This window comes from Antedon mediterranea, chromosome 3 (genome assembly GCF_964355755.1).
Source record: "Antedon mediterranea chromosome 3, ecAntMedi1.1, whole genome shotgun sequence".
NCBI classification, from domain to species: Eukaryota; Metazoa; Echinodermata; class Crinoidea; order Comatulida; family Antedonidae; genus Antedon; species Antedon mediterranea.
The window spans coordinates 23,256,453-23,275,752 of record NC_092672.1 but is presented as its reverse complement, the minus strand read 5'-3'; the positions used below and the strand labels follow the sequence as shown (position 1 = coordinate 23,275,752).

The window sequence follows — 19,300 nt, the reverse complement described above, 5'->3', positions numbered from 1 at the left end:
ACTTGTATATAATGTATTTCAAATGGTTAAATATATGTAATTAATGGAGCATATTAATTTTGACTTAAAATAATAAATAATAAATGAAAACTTATATAGCGCCGGTATCCTCCACCCATGTGGCGCTCATGGCGCTTTGTGCATTAACAACGTGCGAGAACATCAGCGAATAGCGACGTCTTTAGGTTGGTCTTGAAACTGTTTAGACTAGTTGAGCATTTAACTGTTGCTGTATTGCGTAATCATAAGTGGGAACCGACGACGCAATAGTGCTGCAAACATCGTATGTTTGATTTCACGCAGGCGGGGGCAAACACAGTGATTGGAAGGGCATTTTCTTACGTTGCGTAGATTGCGTCGCTAGTGAAAACCAAGCTTTAGTAATATATTTACGACAAATTACGGAGTAGGTAATTCAATGACTTGCATAAAGCATTTACTTGAGAGGACATATTCAAAGAGCTATCAAACATCACACCTATAGTTTTTAATACATTTTGAAGGACGAATAATAATATTGTTCAAGTTCAAGTTCAAATTTATTGTCAAATACACAGTAAATGAAATTTGCCTTCCAAGGTTGAAATTACAATAAAAATAACAACAGTTAAAAACATACAATACTATACAATGGATAAGATAATATATAAGAAAATATGCTATGTATAAAACATTATGAACAGTATAAATATTAAAATACTATATAAAGAATAAAATATAAAACGTCTCAAGTTATCTTTTAAATTGCTTGTTGTATTGCCTGATTGCACACGGAAGAAATGATTTATTATGACGCTCAGTCTTCTTAATTGAAGGAATCATCCTTCCGGATCTACTGAAATTTATAAAGTTAAAAAGAGGATGAGACTGGTCGTTAATTATACATTTTAGTTTTTTCTCCATAACCTTATCGCATATATCATGGATAGATGGGACGTTTGCACCTATTACCTTCTTAGCATTTTTATTATTCTCTGTAATTTATTTGAGTTATACTTAGATAAACTATTTAGCCATACAATACAGCAAAATGTTAATATGGACTGTATCATAGCCTGATGGAATAGAGACAGCGCATCTCTGCCAATCTTAAAGTTTCTTAATTTTCTTAAGAAGTACAATCTTTGGTTTGCCTTCGCATAGACTTTGGCAGTGTTGGCGTTCCATGACAGTTTTTCATCTATCCATACTCCTAAATATTTATGTTCACTAGTTGTGCGGACATCATTATCTTTGATATTTAAAGGTATAAGTTGCCTCTTAATTTTACGAAAGTCAAACACAATTTCCTTTATTTTATTTACATTAATACTTAGACAGTTCATATCACACCAGTTAATTATATTATTAACTTCAGTTCTATACGTGCTCTCATCATTGTTTACTAATTAAGCCTGTGATACAGGTGTCATCAGCAAATTTAACTATTTGACATGATTCACTTCTAAGGTCGCTTGTATATAATGTGAACAACAATGGAGATAACACGCATCCCTGTGGGGCACCGGTGTTTGAAACAATTATATCAGACAAAACATTATCAATTCTAACACGCTGGGTTCTGTTTTTCAAGAAATCTCTGATCCATAGACAAACAAAGGGATTAACATTCATACTAACTAATTTATCAAGAAGTATGTTTGGTTTCATTGAATTGAAAGCCGAAGAAAAATCTAAAAATAACGTCCTTACATATTGCCTAGGTTTATCCAAAGTTTCATAGATTGGATGCAAGAGGGTAGTTATTGCATCGTCGACACCTCTATTACTACAGTATGCAAACTGATTATTATCAACAAAAGGCAACGTTTCTTTAATCAATACATCTTTAAATAGCCTCTCAAAGCACTTTGTAATAATTTGGGTTAGAGCAACAGGACGATAATCATTTAATATTTTCGGCTTAGGTACTTTATTTATTGGGGCTATTATTGAATACTTCCACATGCATGGGACACAAGAAGAGCTTAACGACCAGTTAAATAATCTACAAAAGATAGGCGCAAGTTGTTTATAGCATGACTTTAAAATATTGCCAGTTAGTTTATCTGACCCAGCTGCTTTATTTGGCTTAACACCCTTAAATACTTTCTCAACTGAAAGCAGATCAAATTCAGGTACATCAGATTTGGTTGTATTTAACTCTAGGTTCAGTTTAACATCATTATCATTAGTATTATTAATTTGGTCATCATTATCAAATCTGTTAAAAAATATATTTAGTTTATTTGCAAAGTCCAATGGTCGGGATCCGGATGGAACTATTGTTGTGTTCTGCCTTTTCGCGTTTCCAATAACTTTTTTTAATCCATTCCATGCTTGCTTGGGGTTCTGCTATCAAAATCATTCTTTATTTTCTCTCCAAATTTGCGTTTGGCATCATTAATTCGCTTTTTCATTAACTTCTGAATACGCTTCTTTTCCATAACATCATTATTGCGGACAGCTTGTTGTTTTTGCTGTAAAAGTTCTCGGATATCCTTAGTGACCCATGGTTTACTATTTGGATAAATTTTTATTTCCTTCTTTTTAATGATGCTAGACTCACAAAAATTAATATATTCAACAATTGTTTCCATAGTGGCGTCAATAGAATCTGTATTCATAAACACATCCCAATTCGTAGCTTCAAGACATCCTTTAAATTCCTCCATACTATCATTTGTCCACACTTTGATTTCCTTGACCATTGGTTTACTTTGTTTTTTTAACTTTTGTTTATAAGCTGGTATTAAATGAATCATCTTGTGATCTGATTTACCAAGACCTGCCTTAGGCGACGACTTGTACGCGTTCTTTATGTTGCCGTAACAACAATCAAGTATTTTGTCACCGCGTGTGGGAAAGTCTACATACTGAGACTAATTCGAAACCTTCTTGAGGTCGCACGAGTTAAAGTCACCAGTGACTAACTTAACAGCATCAGGGGATTCTGTGTCCAGTTCACTTAATATGGTTTGAATGTCAGATGCAGCTACTTTCATATCAGCTCTCGGGTGGATGTAGACTACTGTGACAAAAATTGTATTGAACTCGCGAGGAAGATAAAATGGACGAAGCGAAACAGTAATGAGTTCATAGTTAGTAGTACACCGCCGATATTTCACCGTAACATTGTTGCACCATAGACTGTTGACAAAAACGCAAACACCGCCTCCAATGGATTTTCCAGAGTCTAGTGTTCGGTCAGACCTTTCACATGAGAATCCATCGATGTTTGTATCAAACTCAGAATCAGTATCTGTAAACCATGTCTCAGACATACATATCAAATTTGCATCACGATAATCCTTGAGATAAAGGGTGCATGCTTTCAACTCATCCAGTTTATTGCGAAGTGACTGAGCATTCCCTGTTAGTATAGAGGGTAGCGGAGCAGAAAACTTACGGCATTTAAGTCTAGCTTTAAGACCACCTCTTCTCCCTCGTTTCCTGTTTTTGATCTGCGCTCCTAACGTGTCAGTGGCACTAGGCCTAGATCTACGTTGCACGCCGGGTAACGCAGGTCGGAGTTGAATGAGCTCCTCGCGGCTATACGTGATGTAGCGGGGTGGGTAACTCGGCCTAGGTGGTACCGTCGACAAACAACTACCAATTCCATCGAAAACCAACAGAAACCAGAGCTCGAAACACGATATAACTATACTTAGATACATAATGAAAGTATAAATAAGGCAACTGGATACAAAAATATCACCGAAACAACAAATTTAAGACGATATAACAAGACAATTTCCGAACCTTGGTGGTCGCCCTCAATGTAGCGCACTGGTAACCCTTTTCAACTCTTGAATGTCATCTACTATTTCTATGCATAGAACTTGTAGTCTGTTAAGGAGACCACGATCATCAAACCATTGTGAAAAGTCTGAAATCAGCTGTTTAAAATTATCTTCCGAGAAATCTACATGGTTGAAGAAAAGCAAGTTTCCAATATTATGAAATAAATTTAGTATAATTAGCAAAATTAAATTCTTAAAAAATCTTTTTTGAGACTGCATAAAATGTATTTTCTGTAAAAATGTTAAATAAAGATACCCACCTTGTCCTGATTGCTTTAGTAATTGTACAATATCCATTCTCTCAACTGCTCTTAAGGCTTTTATTACTTCCTCTCGTTGGTTCACATCTCTTCCTTGCTTACACCGCCATTGTACCAGTGATTCCATAGTTGCTTCTATAGCTGAAAACCTTCTCTCAGTTTGTGTTAGCTCAACATCAGCAATACCAAGATGCCTACAAAAATTCTTCCAATCTGTCATCTTCTTAGAAATTATCCGAGTCCAAGTCTGTTAAGCATCCTGTAAAAATATGTTTTAATTGACTTGATTTTGACACATTTGGGTTGTTTTTCTTCAAACAATAAAGTTCTGAAATTAAGCAACATTTTTGGAATGTAACATTCTATTTGTATTGGCAGTAAGAATAATTTTTTCATATTAGGAAAAAAGGCAGAAATCATGTATAATTCATCAGCCTCATTTATTACTACCGGTAATTATTTTCTATGATAAAGAATTACAAGATAGCTGACCAGTTTGCAAAATAAAAGTGAACATAACCCACTAAATATAAACAAAATATGTATGCATCCTTACAACAGTGTAGACTACCTATTGCACAGTTTCATCATATTATAACGTAAATTTTTCATTGTCCCCCTGAAACATACACTTTAATATTGCATGTGATTGCTAATTAGATGCATTTGTATGGCCAGTAAAAATATATTTGATTTTTTGGTGATGAATTTGGAAAAAGGGACCATTCTGTTTCAGTTACCAGCAGAGGCATGTTAATTATAGATACACACAGTCACAGGCCTTTTGTCTTTTCAAAATTGTAGGCTTGCTACAAATTGCACTCCTCAATACATTCAGGGGTGATGTAGGTGCTGCTTGTACTTTGGTGTGTAGAAGTTTACCAAATTTAGGCGTGTTGTAAATCGTACTCCTCAAGGGCAGTTTAGGAGTGTTAGGTGAGTGATCACTCACGCTCGCATTAAAAGAAAAGGCCTGCAGTCACTTTTAAAAATGTCTTGTTTATCTAAAGATTGATAATGACAATCTTAGTAAATCACGTAAAATAGTGATTATTTCTACAGTAATATTAAGTATTCATATAATAATTAATATCAAAATACCTTTGTACGTATTTCTTTGTTTCAAAGGCTGTAGTAGCGAAGAATCACTGCTAAAATTGCTACTATCATTGTTATTATTGCTATCATGTTTAAAGTAGAAGCTAAATAAAACAAAACACACAATGTCATAGATAGTTAATTAATAGCATTGTTGCTACTATTATTAACAGGGAAAAGTGATAAAAAAAAGTATAATAAACATGATAATTTTGAAAGATATACTGTAGTGTAAAATAAAGTAGTTGTATGTATGTATGTTCATAACTTTCAAAATTATTATTATTAATTATGATTTCTGATTTCTACATGTATAATGTATTACGTAGCTTGCTATTAAATAGGTTTATATTGATCATCCATCTGAGAACCTACCTGCTGTTTGATGTACTGCAATATCTGGATTACTACCATCATAGTGCGGCCCTGCAACCATTTAAAAATATCATAGTTGGTTAACAGTAATTTTAAAGATTTGTGCACATACAGTAGTGTGCTCTAATGATAAATAAAATAAAAATGTAAATACATACAATATAAGAAATATCAACTGTTACTCAAACAAAAAAATTGAAAAATTTTTAAGAAGTTAACAAAAAAAAAAGTTTTGAGAATGCGTTTCAAAGTTGTTTTTTTTTTTGTTTTTTTTCGTAGTGACTTCATTGACTTAATGAGTATCCAGTTATTACAATATATTAATTTATTTAAAAATCCAATGGAATTGTGTTTTACTGTCAATATTAATTAGTATTATATTGTTATTCTGACTGTAACATGGAAGTATCTGACAAACATATAATGGATAATAGTTGTTCATAAAAATAATAAAACAGTAAACTTGCGTTCAAGAAAATTCAAAACAGCTTAACTTTGTCAGTCAATATGTTGCTACGTGATCGTACTTGTGGAGTACAGTTAAACAACATATTAACTGATGAAGTAATCTTATTAGCAATGAATGTTGGTTTATTTTAACTATTATCCATTACTACACAAAAACTGGCTGAAGTTTCTCAATTTTGGCTGTGGAGTTATGAATGTTCCAAAAAAGATCAGTCACATGTAGTCTAAATAAATATATATAAATATTAAACATTTCTTCTGTAGGATATAAACATACATAAATTAACATACTTTCAATATCAATTTTCTTCAACCCTTCAATAAATGTGTTCCAATTCTTTTGGTTTATTAGACGTCTGCGTTTTTCCAGATCAAAGAGTATCTCCCAGCGGCCCCAATCCTTTTTTTGAGGATTATTATATTTTCCGTTGATTTTACAGACATCCTCGTTGGATAATGTTGAGAAGAATGACAGGACTTGTTGTCTATGGTGTGATAATGACGAAATTCCTTCTACATTTGGAAATGATGGCACCGATTCTCTAAGTTTGTCTCTTAGTCCACCTTGTTTGGTGATATTAATAGTGTCGTGTAGAAGTGCAAGGTTACGTTGATTCAGTTCTCCTGTAGCATGCAATTTTTATAGCATATCCATTGTGTTTTCAACAGCAGAAAATGTGGCATTGTCCAATAAATCACTGTACACACATTTGAGCATAGCGAAAAGTTTGTGTTCATCATACCAGGATGAAAATATTACTAATATGGTGTTGTACGTGTCCTCTGTTATCGCTAACAAAATAAAAAATGCATTAACTTGGCTTGTCTAATTTTTAAGAAGTTGGATTGAAAAAAATTCAGTCAATTTGGCTAGTTTTAACCCTACTCTTATTTAACAGTCTAACCATGGTTAGCCTATATTGAGAACATTCATCCAATACTTTATGATAATTCCCTAGTAGGGTGGATTACCAACAAAATACAGTATGTTGGGGGTTTTCTAATTGTGTTGCACTAAAATTCAAGAATATTAAATTGGAAAAAAAAATAAATATGACATTAAAACTTAATTATTCTTTAATATAAACAACATAATTTATACTTTAACGTTTTAGTTATCAACACCTCTAATGTACAGAAGATGTATGCAATTAATTAAAATTTACAAAAAGTAACAGTGGAATTTACCAATTATATCCACAGGCTTGTTTCCTAGATCATAAAAGTAAAAAGAAAAAAATGTAAATTCCAAACAATTTGTAAAAGATAAATTCCCCCCCCCCCCAACCTCTTTCAAAAAAAACAAAAAAAGGTCCACATTTTAGACCTAGCCTAGCCAAATTCAAAGTAAAAGTCCAATTTCTATTTTTTAAGATTTTCTTAGCTCCATCCCAACCTGATGGGCTGGTCCTGAAGACTTGTATATTTCATTTCATATTTCAAAGTATAAGTATAATTTCAGAGGACCTAGCAGCTCTATTTTACCAACCATGGTAAGGCTGATCCTGGAGACTATGTTTCATATTTTAAATTAAACGCCTTTTCCGGGACCTGGCAGCCCTATTTTTCAAGATATTCTTAGCTCCATCCCAACCTGATGGGCTGGTCTTGAAGACTTGTATATTTTATTTCATATTTCAAGGTATAAGTGCAATTTCAGAGGACCTAGCAGCTCTATTTATCCAGTTACATTTTTTGCACCATTATTACGCAAAGTATTGTTGAGATTGGCTCATTTGTTTAATTTAGCATATCAGCATGTATAAATGATATTTACTATGATGCATGAAACTCACTTGTGATTTCAAATTGTTTTGTATAATCGTATATTTAATTTAACCATACTGAATATGGTTTTTTGTCAGTGTGAAGATTATAAATTTAGTATAAGTTTATACTTGATGTTTAACGAAGACAATCAGTTACCTTCTGTGTTTTCTCCAAACAGTCTGCAGTAACGTTTCATGTCCATTGCTTTGCTTCTACAAGGTAACGCATCTTTATCAAATTTGCGAACAACATGCATATGAGTATGTTTAACATTCAGAGTGAGGCCAAGCTGAATATGGAACGACCGGCAAAGGGCTTCTAGGAACATTCTGCATATGCCACTGTTATTTGAACATACATCACATCGGATGTACATCTTTATTTCTACACCACGTGCCCCCTTCTTACTCAGTACTGGCAATGAGTTTTGAAGAAAACTAAGTACCTATAGGCAGTGTAAATAGTTATTACTGGATGCATAAAAATTAAAATCAATATGTAATTTTAGTATTTACAGCAGAACATTTATAGCTTTATATTTGTTTACGGGTGCTAACAAAATGTATGCCCACTCTTTAGCATAACAATGAATGCATTATTTTTTCTGCAACATCACAAAATTTGTCTGGGCAAAAATTTCTGAACCTACTGTGGTAATTCATTTTGGAAACTTTTAGGTGAAGGTGATTTTCAACTGTACAATATAGGGCCTACATGGGATCTTCATAACATTTGTTTAGTATTACTGTAGCTGTACAGTACCTTTTGACAGATTCTAGGTTGTGGATCAACTTCATCTTCGTTTTCTCTCCGGACTATTGTTGTCTGCAACATTTAAAAAGATGTGTTTACAGTACGGTAGAACGATTATTAGTTAAAATGGTACAAGACATAGCGAAATGAAAATGTTGAAATGAAATTAATATGTTACTTTTGAAAAGAACTGTTGAGTTTCTCGACGTTTTGATTAATACACTCTGAGGACGATCAAAGTATGTTTATCGAAACGTCGAGAAACTCAAACAGTTCTTTTCAGAACTAACATACTAGGTAGTTAATTGAGAATCTCAAATCCATTTTTTAAATCACAGAATATAAATGGTGTATATATATTGTATTGTAAGTGAATCACACTTGCTTAAACACTACTACCAAGAACTGTATTATTATTAATATTGTTGGACCCTTAATGTTTATATAAAATGGTAACTATTAACCTGAAATATGCTTATGGGTCTTTTTTTCTGCAATGGAGCTGCCCTTATTTGCCACACACTATGTACTTTTAAATTAGGTTTACCTGAAACATACGGCAATTGTTGATGGTAGCTATGTTTAGAACAACTAAGTGATTACCATCAATATCCAATTCTACATGCTCATAAGACAATGTAGGTTCAACATCTTCCATTTGGAATTCCTCAATAAATTTAGTTGCAACACGTTGAAAGAGATCATCTGGTAGGTAGCCATCAAAGTCATGAAAGAGAGAAACAGCATGCTTCTCTTCATATTCAACTGTTGTTGTTGAATCATCCCGTTGGGGCTTCAGGCGCGAAAGAACATAGAACATTCGGCCATCATTCTGCAAAAAAATAATTATTATTAGATTGAACATCCAACAAATAATTCCATTACTTTACAAAGTTTAACACAATTTAAATACCTTTTTACTTCTTTTTTCACACATTAACCCAAAAGTTTGCATGAGAGACACAAAGAAGTCAATCATCTCTTTTGGCTCATCCTTCCATATATGCTGCAACAGTCTTTGATCTAATTTACCCTCATTTAAATCACTCCAAAGTTGTTTAAAAGATTCCTATAATAAAGAAAACAAACAACAAATGTAATTTGCCTATGTAATAATAAGTGAATAGAGACCAAAATTAGAAAAAAAAATATTTATTAGATAAGTGTATTATCATGCTTCAAGCCTAAAATTCAGCTCCAATTCACTACCACTTGAAGGTAGAAAAGAAGCATGGTCACCTCAAAATACAGGTATATGTTTATTGTGTAATTGTAATGAAAAGGAAACTGTATATCATTTCGTATTTGAATGCAAACGACTAATGCATAAAGACAACCAATACTCATACACTTAAAGATGAACTAAACAATGATAATCTATCCATGTTCTGGGAATTGTTTTCTACTAGCTCTCTAGATCTTAAATACAACTTATTCTTTGATGATCTTGAAATCCATAATGAATTCAAAATTACACCAATTCAATTAACCCATAATAAATATAAATTAGCAAGTAATATTTATATTTTTTAAACACATTTAAAAATATTTCTGACAATGGCAGAACACACAAATGCTATATATAATGCAATTCCTTCTCAAAATTAATTTTAGGCCATAAGCAGTAGCTGAAAAAAGGCCTAGAAAATTAATTTTGTTCGACGTTCAGGGTCTACATTTTGAAAGTTGATATTGTGAAAGAAATATGTTATCCATACTATATCAAAAGTTCACCACAAAATATCCAGTCAATTTCGAGCAATTATAGCCCTGCAATTAAAGCCTTTTTTTAGGTCTGGACCAATTTTTATGTAGTAATAACTTTACAAATTAATACTTGACCAAGTGTTATTATATTTACCATGTGGGTAGTCAAGTGGATTGTAAGCACATATCTAAAATTCAAAATCTGCGTATTCTGTATGTGAGAAAAACTGAAAAATTTAGATTATTTAGTCAATTTGAGACTTTTTGGGATTTTGAGATGCACTATCTTCATAAATAATTCACATACCATGTTTATATTTTCTGTATGACTTCTTAAAATGGTTGGTAAACAGCATATGAAATTTGGTAGTTGTAATCTTAAAAAGATTTTTATTGAGGAAGCTTAAAAAAGTGTGATTTTTTACAAATTATATAGATAATTTTGAAGATTTTGCCATTTTTAAGGAATGATTTCTTAGAAAATAGCTTCCTAAATATTTGATATATGTGGCCATTTTAGATAAATTGGTTGTCATATTGGATAAAATTGCAGCATTTTGGGCATAATGGTGGCCATTTTTTGTTTGTTCAGTTACAAAAATGAAATATTATTTGAATATTTATTGGTACTTTTATGATTGAATTTCTCTCTCAATAAGATCTTTTAATCTTCATAAACTTACAATATTTTAAACCATTTTGTCCAAAGTGCATACCTATCCGCCTACTGTAAAATTCTCCTACATAAGATTTCTCCGGGAAAAAATAAATATATATACAGTATATATATTTGTGTGTGTCTTACTACTGTTTGTGATTTAGGTTAATTTCACTACAAGCATGTGTATGCGAGTTTGGTCTAATGGTTTGTAACAAGCTTTTCAATTAACAATAGCTTCAGTTGACTAACAATAGAACAGCAATGCGAAAATCAAACGAGTGAATTTGAAAAGAAATAGGTTTTTTAAACTACTCGCATCAAAAAAGGTGCACATTAAATTAAATTATGTTTTAAAATTACAAATCACAAATTTTAACTCTTGCCTCTTGTAAAAAAATAAAGTTTTTTTGGACAAGTAGTTCTCGAGAAAATGCAATTTTAGTTTACTTGTTACTTTAAGACTGCTCGCCGGCTTTTGAAAAATTCTGTCCTATCTTTTAACACTTGCAGGTCTGAAAAGTATACTAAAAAGTGGTCCAGAATTTGGACTATGGTTCCAAATGGTCCAAAAATTTAATGGAATGGTCATTGACCACATATCTATCTGTATATTCATTTTGGTAAAGATCTTGTCATTTTGAGTAATCTTGCTAACAAACAAACAAACAAAATGAAAACACTCAGAAACTGAGTGAAATACTTGGCAAATTTCAACTCTTGCCTCGAGAAAATGCAATTTTAGTTTACTTGTTACTTTAAGACTGCTCGCCGGCTTTTGAAAAATTCTGTCCTATCTTTTAACACTTGCAGGTCTGAAAAGTATACTAAAAAGTGGTCCAGAATTGGGACTATGGTCCCAAATGGTCCAAAAATTTAATGGAATGGTCCTTGACCACATATCTATCTGTATATTCATTTTGGTAAAGATCTTGTAATTACTTTTTGAGTAATCTTGCTAACAAACAAACAAACAAATAAAAGCACTCATAAACTGAGTGAAGTACTTGGCAAAATATATCCACTGACTGGGAGCATGTTGAAAGATACAATTTTTGCTTTAGGTATTAGCTTTACATGGTTAAAATACTGATAAGGTTAATAATTTGTTTAGATAATTTTTAATACAAACAATTCCGCCATTGCAACAATGACCTTTCTAAAATCAAGATTGACCAGAATAATGGTCGAGGAGTGTCGTGAAGCTGTGTCGATTTGCGGCGCCTCTGCCTTAACCCATGTAGTAAGCTTAACCGCGTGACCAGTCGACTAATATTTTGGTCCATATCAAAGTATATGGTACTGGTACTGGTACTGGTTCAAATAACCGTCTCACAGAGACATCTGGTAGCCATTGACTTGAAGTTGGCATTTGGATGTGTTACTTTTAAATGTAGGCCTACAGTATGAGAGTGACTACTACCAAATTACACAGTCACAAAACAACTTATAAAACAGTTCATATATACAGTTAAAACATTGCTGGGAATTATAAATTTCTGTTGAAGCAGGCTCTAATGAAGTTGCATCTAGTAAGTTGACTTTGTTGTACAACTCTATCAAGTACTGATGGTATCTTCCGACCTCTTCGTTTACTTTGTGTTGTGTGAAAAGTAAGAATTTTTGTAGGATCTTCATTTTCTTTTCTAATTACATGTCCGATCCAGTTGAATTGTTGCTTGTAGACATATTCTTCTAGCGGTTGACAGCCAGTAATTTTGTAGAGATCGTCATTATCAATTACGTAACGCCAGTCTATATAGTTTTCATCTGTTTCATCATCTGAGGATATGTCTACATGGTTTGGTGGGCAGACTCTTTGAAAGCCATTCACTAGCATTCTTCTTAGGAAGGTTTTGTATGTTGTGCTAAGTTTGGACATTTCACTTCCTGTTGCCCTCCAAGCATGGCAACCATAGGTGAGTCTACTCCTAACTAGACCATTAAGAAACATCATTCTTGTTTGTAGGTGGATCGTTCTGTTGGTAAGCAATGCCCTATTCTCTGCAAATGCTCCTTTGGCTGAATTGATTCTGTATTTTACTTCTTGATCTCCAATATGAACATCATTGTAGGTAGCCCATACACCAAGGTATCTAAAGTGTGTTACGTTGTTAATGTGTACGCCGCCAATTTGTATGATGCATCTTGGGTATTCTTCAACTTCCTCTTTCCAGTTCCATATAATGGTTTCTGTTTTGGGGGCACTAATTCTTAGGCCAAATTCCAGACATACTTTATTCAAGATGTTCACAATGGTTTGCAGTTCTTCTTGTGACCAGGAGCTTACAGCAAAGTCGTCAGCATAGCCACTTTCAAAGTCGTCATAGATGCCCCTTGATGGTGCTTTACATCTTTGAGCACGATTTGTAGCTTCAATAGGAATTAGGTATTGTATCATTAGGCCATCCAAACTAGCATCTTTACAGCGTTGTTTGAACACTCTAATAACGTAATCAAAATATTGGTTAAACATGCTGGTACTCTCAATACCACCCTGTCGCACCCCAGAAGATGTTTCGAACTTATCATCACTCGGATCGTCGTCAGCAAGGTATGCTTTCGTTGAGCTGTACAGTGATTGTATAATGTCAATCATAGTAGTAGACTGGTTTAAGTGAAACCTATTACGAACGCTTAGGAAAAGAAGATTACGATTCACATGGTCGAATGCTGCTGTTAAATCAATGAAGCATGTATAGAGTTTGCGATTTGAGCGATACGCAATTTCCTGGATCTGCTTGATTACATATATAGCATCATTGCACCCTCTGTTGGACCTGAATCCAAACTGTGTGCGTAGAAGTTGACTTTCATAAAAGATGGAAAAACGTGAAAGAATGATAACCATAAGTATCTTTGAAAATGTAGACCCAATTGATATTCCTCTATACATTGATGGATCAAGTGGACTGCCTTTTTTTTTCCAAATGGTTGTTAATTTGGACAGTCCCCAATCACTTGGTACTTCTTTCGTTCTCCAAATTTCCTCAAACAGTCTATGTACATGGTCGACGAATACATTATAAACAGCAAGCTTTTCCCAACACATTAATTCACGTGCATTTAGTAGGTCGCTGAGGATTACATCATCAGTCACGTGATTACAGAATACGCAATTATCAATTTAGGGATTTAACGAACGAAATCAATATTTTGCCTACACAGTGGTCGAAGCGCATGTTTAATGTTCGTAAATAGTAAACAACCCCATACTTAATGGACTCTACCAATTTTGTTTACGATGATCTTCCGGCCGCTCGAGAAGAAAGTCTCCTCGGCACACCACGAGGTCCTGTGCGATTGGTGTCTTATGCCTATTTGTTTACCTGTGGAATAATTACACACACTTTTCGCATCACAACTTTAATTACTGATTTACACAGCCTAGCAATGGGCAAAGGATTCATTTAATCAGCCCACAATAAATTGAGACCAACATCATGCTTCTCGCGATAGGATAGATTAGTTGAGCGAGAGACGGCGGACCATGGATGGCCGATGAGTGAGGCGGGCGTAGCTTGGACGGATTAGTTAGGGTCTACACTACAATTTCGCTCGGTGGCAATTACATTTATAATTTTAATAACGTCTGGATATAAACAATATAAAACTCAGTTTTGTCATCGGCAATACAATTGTATACATACAATTTTGTTCTGCTTAAAATTATAAAAGTTTGACGTTTCGACATAAAAAAAAAGTGGGCCGTAACGTCTCGGGACGAATCGTCCATAGGCCGAAACGCCCCTGATTTGGCTAGCATGAAAGCTAAAATGGATAGTACAATGTTTCAATGGGTGTCACGAAACCTAAGACCACGAAAGCTAAGACCCCCTAAGACCTAAGATCACGAAAGCTAAGACCCAAGACTACAAATATTTATCTTTCGCACCTGCCTTGTATTTTAACTCCCAACATTTATTCTGAATACCATACCTTAGAATTGGCACTTTCATGAAAAAGAATCACATAAAAAGTAACAAATACATTTTTAAATTGATGATTTTACAGACGTTTTTCTCGCACACAAAATGACTAGCCTACAGTACACTAGTAGCAGTATACTGTAATATATACTATATATATATACTCCTCGAGCTCCCCATCCATGCTCAATGTTTTTGTTTCTATGGAACGTCAAAATAGCAAAAATTATATAAAGGGCTGAAAACTCTGTTGGGAGTCCATCTACAGTGTGGATGGAACAATGTAAAATTAAAATGGTAATGATAATAGTATAATCATGCAAGTACGAAGAAATAAATACTGGCAAATAAATTTTAACTTAAAAATCATGATAAGTTTTTTTGTTTCGTTTTCTTTCTGTTTTTATACTTGTACTATTATTGTTGCTCTTTTGGCGCTCCATAGAAACAAAAACATTGAGCATGGGGAGCTCGAGGAGTTACATTACAGTATACAAAGAAACGTCTGTAAAATCATAAATTTAAAGGATTTATTTATTTGTTATTATGTGTTTCTCCTTCTGAAAGTACTTATAAGTCCTAATTTTAAAGTGTGGTATTCAGGATAAAGTTAGTCAACAAATTTGGAGTCAAAATACAAGAAAGGCAGGTGCGTAAGAAAAACATCCTCTGAACCAACACATTGGAGTAAATATATACCAACAAACAACCCGTCAAGTTTGTTTGTTGTAAAGAAAAAATATACATTTACTCAACGGGCGAAAATAATGTGAGTTTATCTATGTTTTGTGGTAGTATTAAATTATATTTATGGTAATAAATGAAACCTACTGTGTTTAAAATTATGTATGGATAAACAAGTATTGTTTTTAAGCTGCAGTATATCTTAGAATTTGTAATCTTAGGTCTTGGGTCTTAGCTTTCGTGATCTTAGGTCTTAGGGGGGCTTAGCTTTCGTGGTCTTAGGTTTCGTGACACCCATGTTTCAATTGGGTAGAAAATTGCAATTGGTAGAAAAATGTTTTAATTGGGAGTTGAAATACCTATAAATGACAATAACATATTCAATATTTTATTCCCATTTTCAAGACAATATTTTACCTCTGCAAAGGAGGTATGTAGTCACATAAGATATTTACTTTGACCAAAAATTGGATAAAAAAAAACAATTTATAGGAAAAAAAAAATCAAATTGGCTGAAAGTCAATGGTTTTTTATTTAATTTACCTTTTTATTAAAGAGAAAACCTTTTTTGGATCTGCAAAATTGCGTATTTAAAAAATAAATAAAATATTCATTGTTCATGTTTTTGGGTGACAATACTGTACATCTTTATAATAAAGCACATAATAATATTATTACAGTAGAAAAGAAATCCTATAATACAAACATAACACCAGAGCTAATGAATTTAGAAAGTAGTTCCAGCTTACTTGGCAGAGAGCACTAGCTGACCTTGCTTGAGCAATAAACTTCCTAATCTAAACAAGCTATTATCGTAATCCAATTAAAATGCAATTAACAGTCCTAGACCTTAATCCCTAAAATGATGGTCAGAAATCAGCAAAATTGGTAAAGGGAAGGAACACCTCATGATACTCGGGGTACAGCAAAGAAGCTGTAAAGACGTCATAACACCGGATGTAACGTCACATACACATCAAATACGGCTATATGGTACCATCTTCGAGACGTGATATAGCTGCCTCCGGTTTAAAATTTAAAAATCCGGCTCTGTAGCTTTGAGGACATGTCCCTGTAGTATATTCATGCCAATTCACCATAAAGTTTAAGAAAAATGGTCTCGCCAGGGCTCGAACCGGTGACCTTCTGCGTGTTAAGCAGACTTGATAACCACTACACTACGAAACCTCTTACACCAAAAATGTGGGTTACACAAAGTTTTTTAATCCATTTAAATTACAAATAAATTATTATGGTAATAAGCACAAAGCAAGATAAACATGTGTAAAAGTGATAATTACCGATTACACAAAATAAATATTTTAAAAAATAATGAAAATAAAGTTTCGCCCGGGCTCGAACCGGGAACCTTCTGCGCGTTAAGCAGACGTGATAACCACTACGCCAAGAAGCCGCAAATAACTACATAACGCTGTGGTGTGTGTCACACATTGTGGCTTCTTAATTAAACAATTAAATTGAATTGAACAAGCACAAATGTGCGATACTCGGGGTGCAGCAAAAGAAGCTGTAATGACATCATATGACCGGATGTGACGTCACATACACATCAATAATCTCTACCAAATACGGCTATACGGTACCATCTTTGAGACGTGATATGGCTGCATCCGGTTTGAAATTTAAAAATATGGCTCTATAGCTTTGAGGACATGTCCCTGTAGTATATTCATGCCAAATCCTAGCTCAATATTACAACGAATAAAGGAGGAGTAGTACTTTACTTTAAAGGGATCACACTTTGTTGGGTCCACATTATGTGGTGTCCTCTTTAATAGGGGTTCTACAACTAAGCTCTATTAAAGGGATCACACTTTGTTGGGTCCACATTATGTGGTGTCCTCTTTAATAGGGGTTCTACAACTAACCTCTATTAAAGGGATCACACTTTGTTGGGTCCACATAAAATGTGGTGTCCTCTTTAATAGGGGTTCTACTGTAATGCACAAGCATATTTGCTTTTAAGTATTAGAATATACAGTAGTAAAATTAAACAAGGTGTAAATTTGAAATTCAATATAACCACCATTAACTTTCATTATGGTGACAGTAGATAATATTAGGCTCCAGGACAAAAAAGTTTTCTTTGTGGTAGACATTACATTTTTAAGCTAAATTCATCACATAAAAACATTATCACAATGTTTATGTCAGATTATTCACAAAAGTATAGTGCATAATATTACTAACCTGAAGCTCGGGATCAATAACTGTGATGATTGTTTTAAACTTGTCAACTACTCCCATCAAATCTATAACAATTTTTTCTTTGAGGATCTTGTCATCTGGGTAGAACAGAATCTCACCGATGTCGTGCAAGTACTCAAGAAACAGTTTTCTGTCAGTTATCTTACAACGAGCAAGTAAATCATTAATCTAAAAGGCAAATAAACATCACAATTAAATAAAATTAAATTCTAAAAGTTGAAAGTTTAACCAACATTATAACTTGTACTACTGTGTTTGTTAAACAGAATATTGGAAATAATAGTAAAAGTTACTACAAGGACATCTGTTTTCATGATCATGAAAGGGTTAGAATTGAAATTTGAAACTTATTAAATCATTTTTTATTTCTGAACAATGTTACAATGGCATTTTGGTATGTTGTCTAACTAAAATTACACCGTTCTGTTACCGATGACATTCGACACTGATAAAAAGGCAAGTTTAACATTATACTCTCATGGGGAAAATGTTTACAAACAATAAACCAACTTGTTTCCTATACACTTTTAAATGCTGGTGACCATGATGGTTACAATGATAGTTGTTTTAAACAATCAACTATGTATTATCCTCAACATTGACAGGGTTTAATGTATTTATTCTAAACAAATGTAACTGGTTATTGTTTTCAAACAATTTTTACCTACATTAAACTGTAAAGATATATAATTGAGATCAAGCTGAAAGAAAGAAAAATATATTTCTAACCTCAGACTTTGGTAGATACAGTTCTTTCCTCAGCTGTTGTATTTCTTGCATTACTTGCAGCCATTTGATTGGCAAAGTGCGAATCATCATCTGGACAAATTTTTGTATTTGGAGAATGATTTTAGAAGCACCGCTTTTTTCAAATGGGACACTGTTTTCAATTGTAAATAGCTCTCCTTGATACACCATGTCCCAATATGGTTTTCCCTTCAAGGCTTTCCAAATTGTATTCTTTATTTCTTGTACCTAAAATAAATGACATGGGCTATCATATGACATGCTTATGTTGCCTTCTAGGTTGGTGATATGTGACATAATGAATTTTGGGGGTTCTTTTTTGCTCAAAATGAAATGTATGTTTTTTTTTTTATTTTGTACACAAACGTAAAACATACCTCATTGTTTAGGCATGCTGTTTAATAATATAGTACACATATATATATATCTTTAATTTGTTCTTTCTTATAATATCTATGTCGTTAAATGTTCTATTCAATTAATTAAACCCTCTTAGTTATCATTTTATTTTATTTCTCAATTGCAAGTGAATGAATTTAACCATGACCAATGATGTTTTAGGAATTTTTCAGAAATGCTATGTACCCTTTGTTGTCTTTCTTGTTCAGTTTTACCAAGGCTCTCATAATGTGTACCAATCAGCATTATTTTGTTTTTCTGTCCTTTTCTTACGTTCACAAAAACTGAACGAATCCAAAACAGAATGAACTCAAGATTTGTCATTCTATGTTCATACATTTTTCTCTATATCTTAAAAAAAAAGACAAACACCATGGAATATTAAATCCATCTAGGTTTTTAAAAGAATATAGCAAATTATCTTAATATTGTAGTATTTAT

General features: G+C 33.2%; 2 protein-coding genes across 2 annotated transcripts; both read right to left on the bottom strand.

Annotated features, from left to right (window-relative positions):
• Window positions 1–209: 209 nt before the first annotated feature.
• LOC140043721 (uncharacterized) lies at window positions 210–7,197 on the bottom strand. Its single transcript, XM_072088214.1, has 6 exons — window positions 7,172–7,197; window positions 6,275–6,775; window positions 5,516–5,566; window positions 5,144–5,244; window positions 4,043–4,370; window positions 210–3,904 (listed from the first exon to the last, which is right to left on the bottom strand). Exons 5-6 carry the CDS (start codon window positions 4,260–4,262, stop codon window positions 3,756–3,758), a joined length of 369 nt encoding a protein of 122 aa, XP_071944315.1. The 5' UTR covers window positions 4,263–4,370; window positions 5,144–5,244; window positions 5,516–5,566; window positions 6,275–6,775; window positions 7,172–7,197; the 3' UTR covers window positions 210–3,755.
• LOC140044170 (uncharacterized) lies at window positions 5,165–19,198 on the bottom strand. The gene is made up of 11 exons (XM_072088648.1): window positions 19,046–19,198; window positions 18,443–18,688; window positions 17,696–17,881; window positions 9,420–9,575; window positions 9,054–9,338; window positions 8,516–8,578; window positions 7,910–8,198; window positions 7,172–7,195; window positions 6,275–6,607; window positions 5,516–5,566; window positions 5,165–5,244 (listed from the first exon to the last, which is right to left on the bottom strand). The coding sequence occupies exons 1-11, from the start codon at window positions 19,196–19,198 to the stop codon at window positions 5,165–5,167; spliced, it is 1,866 nt and encodes a 621-aa protein (XP_071944749.1).
• Between the last annotated feature and the right edge of the window lie 102 nt (window positions 19,199–19,300).

What these genes read in the sequence shown, in the direction of transcription:
- LOC140043721 (XM_072088214.1), bottom strand. Translation starts at nt 4,262, where the DNA reads ATGACAGATTGGAAGAATTTTTGTAGGCATCTTGGTATTGCTGATGTT. An exon ending in ACTAAAGCAATCAGGACAAG is followed by an intron (nt 3,905 to 4,042) that starts GTGGGTATCTTT and finishes TCAACCATGTAG; the next exon opens with ATTTCTCGGAAGATAATTTT.
- LOC140044170 (XM_072088648.1), bottom strand. Translation starts at nt 19,198, where the DNA reads ATGTATGAACATAGAATGACAAATCTTGAGTTCATTCTGTTTTGGATT. An exon ending in TGTATCTACCAAAGTCTGAG is followed by an intron (nt 17,882 to 18,442) that starts GTTAGAAATATA and finishes TTTGCCTTTTAG; the next exon opens with ATTAATGATTTACTTGCTCG. An exon ending in TGCAGTACATCAAACAGCAG is followed by an intron (nt 5,245 to 5,515) that starts GTAGGTTCTCAG and finishes TGTTTTATTTAG; the next exon opens with CTTCTACTTTAAACATGATA.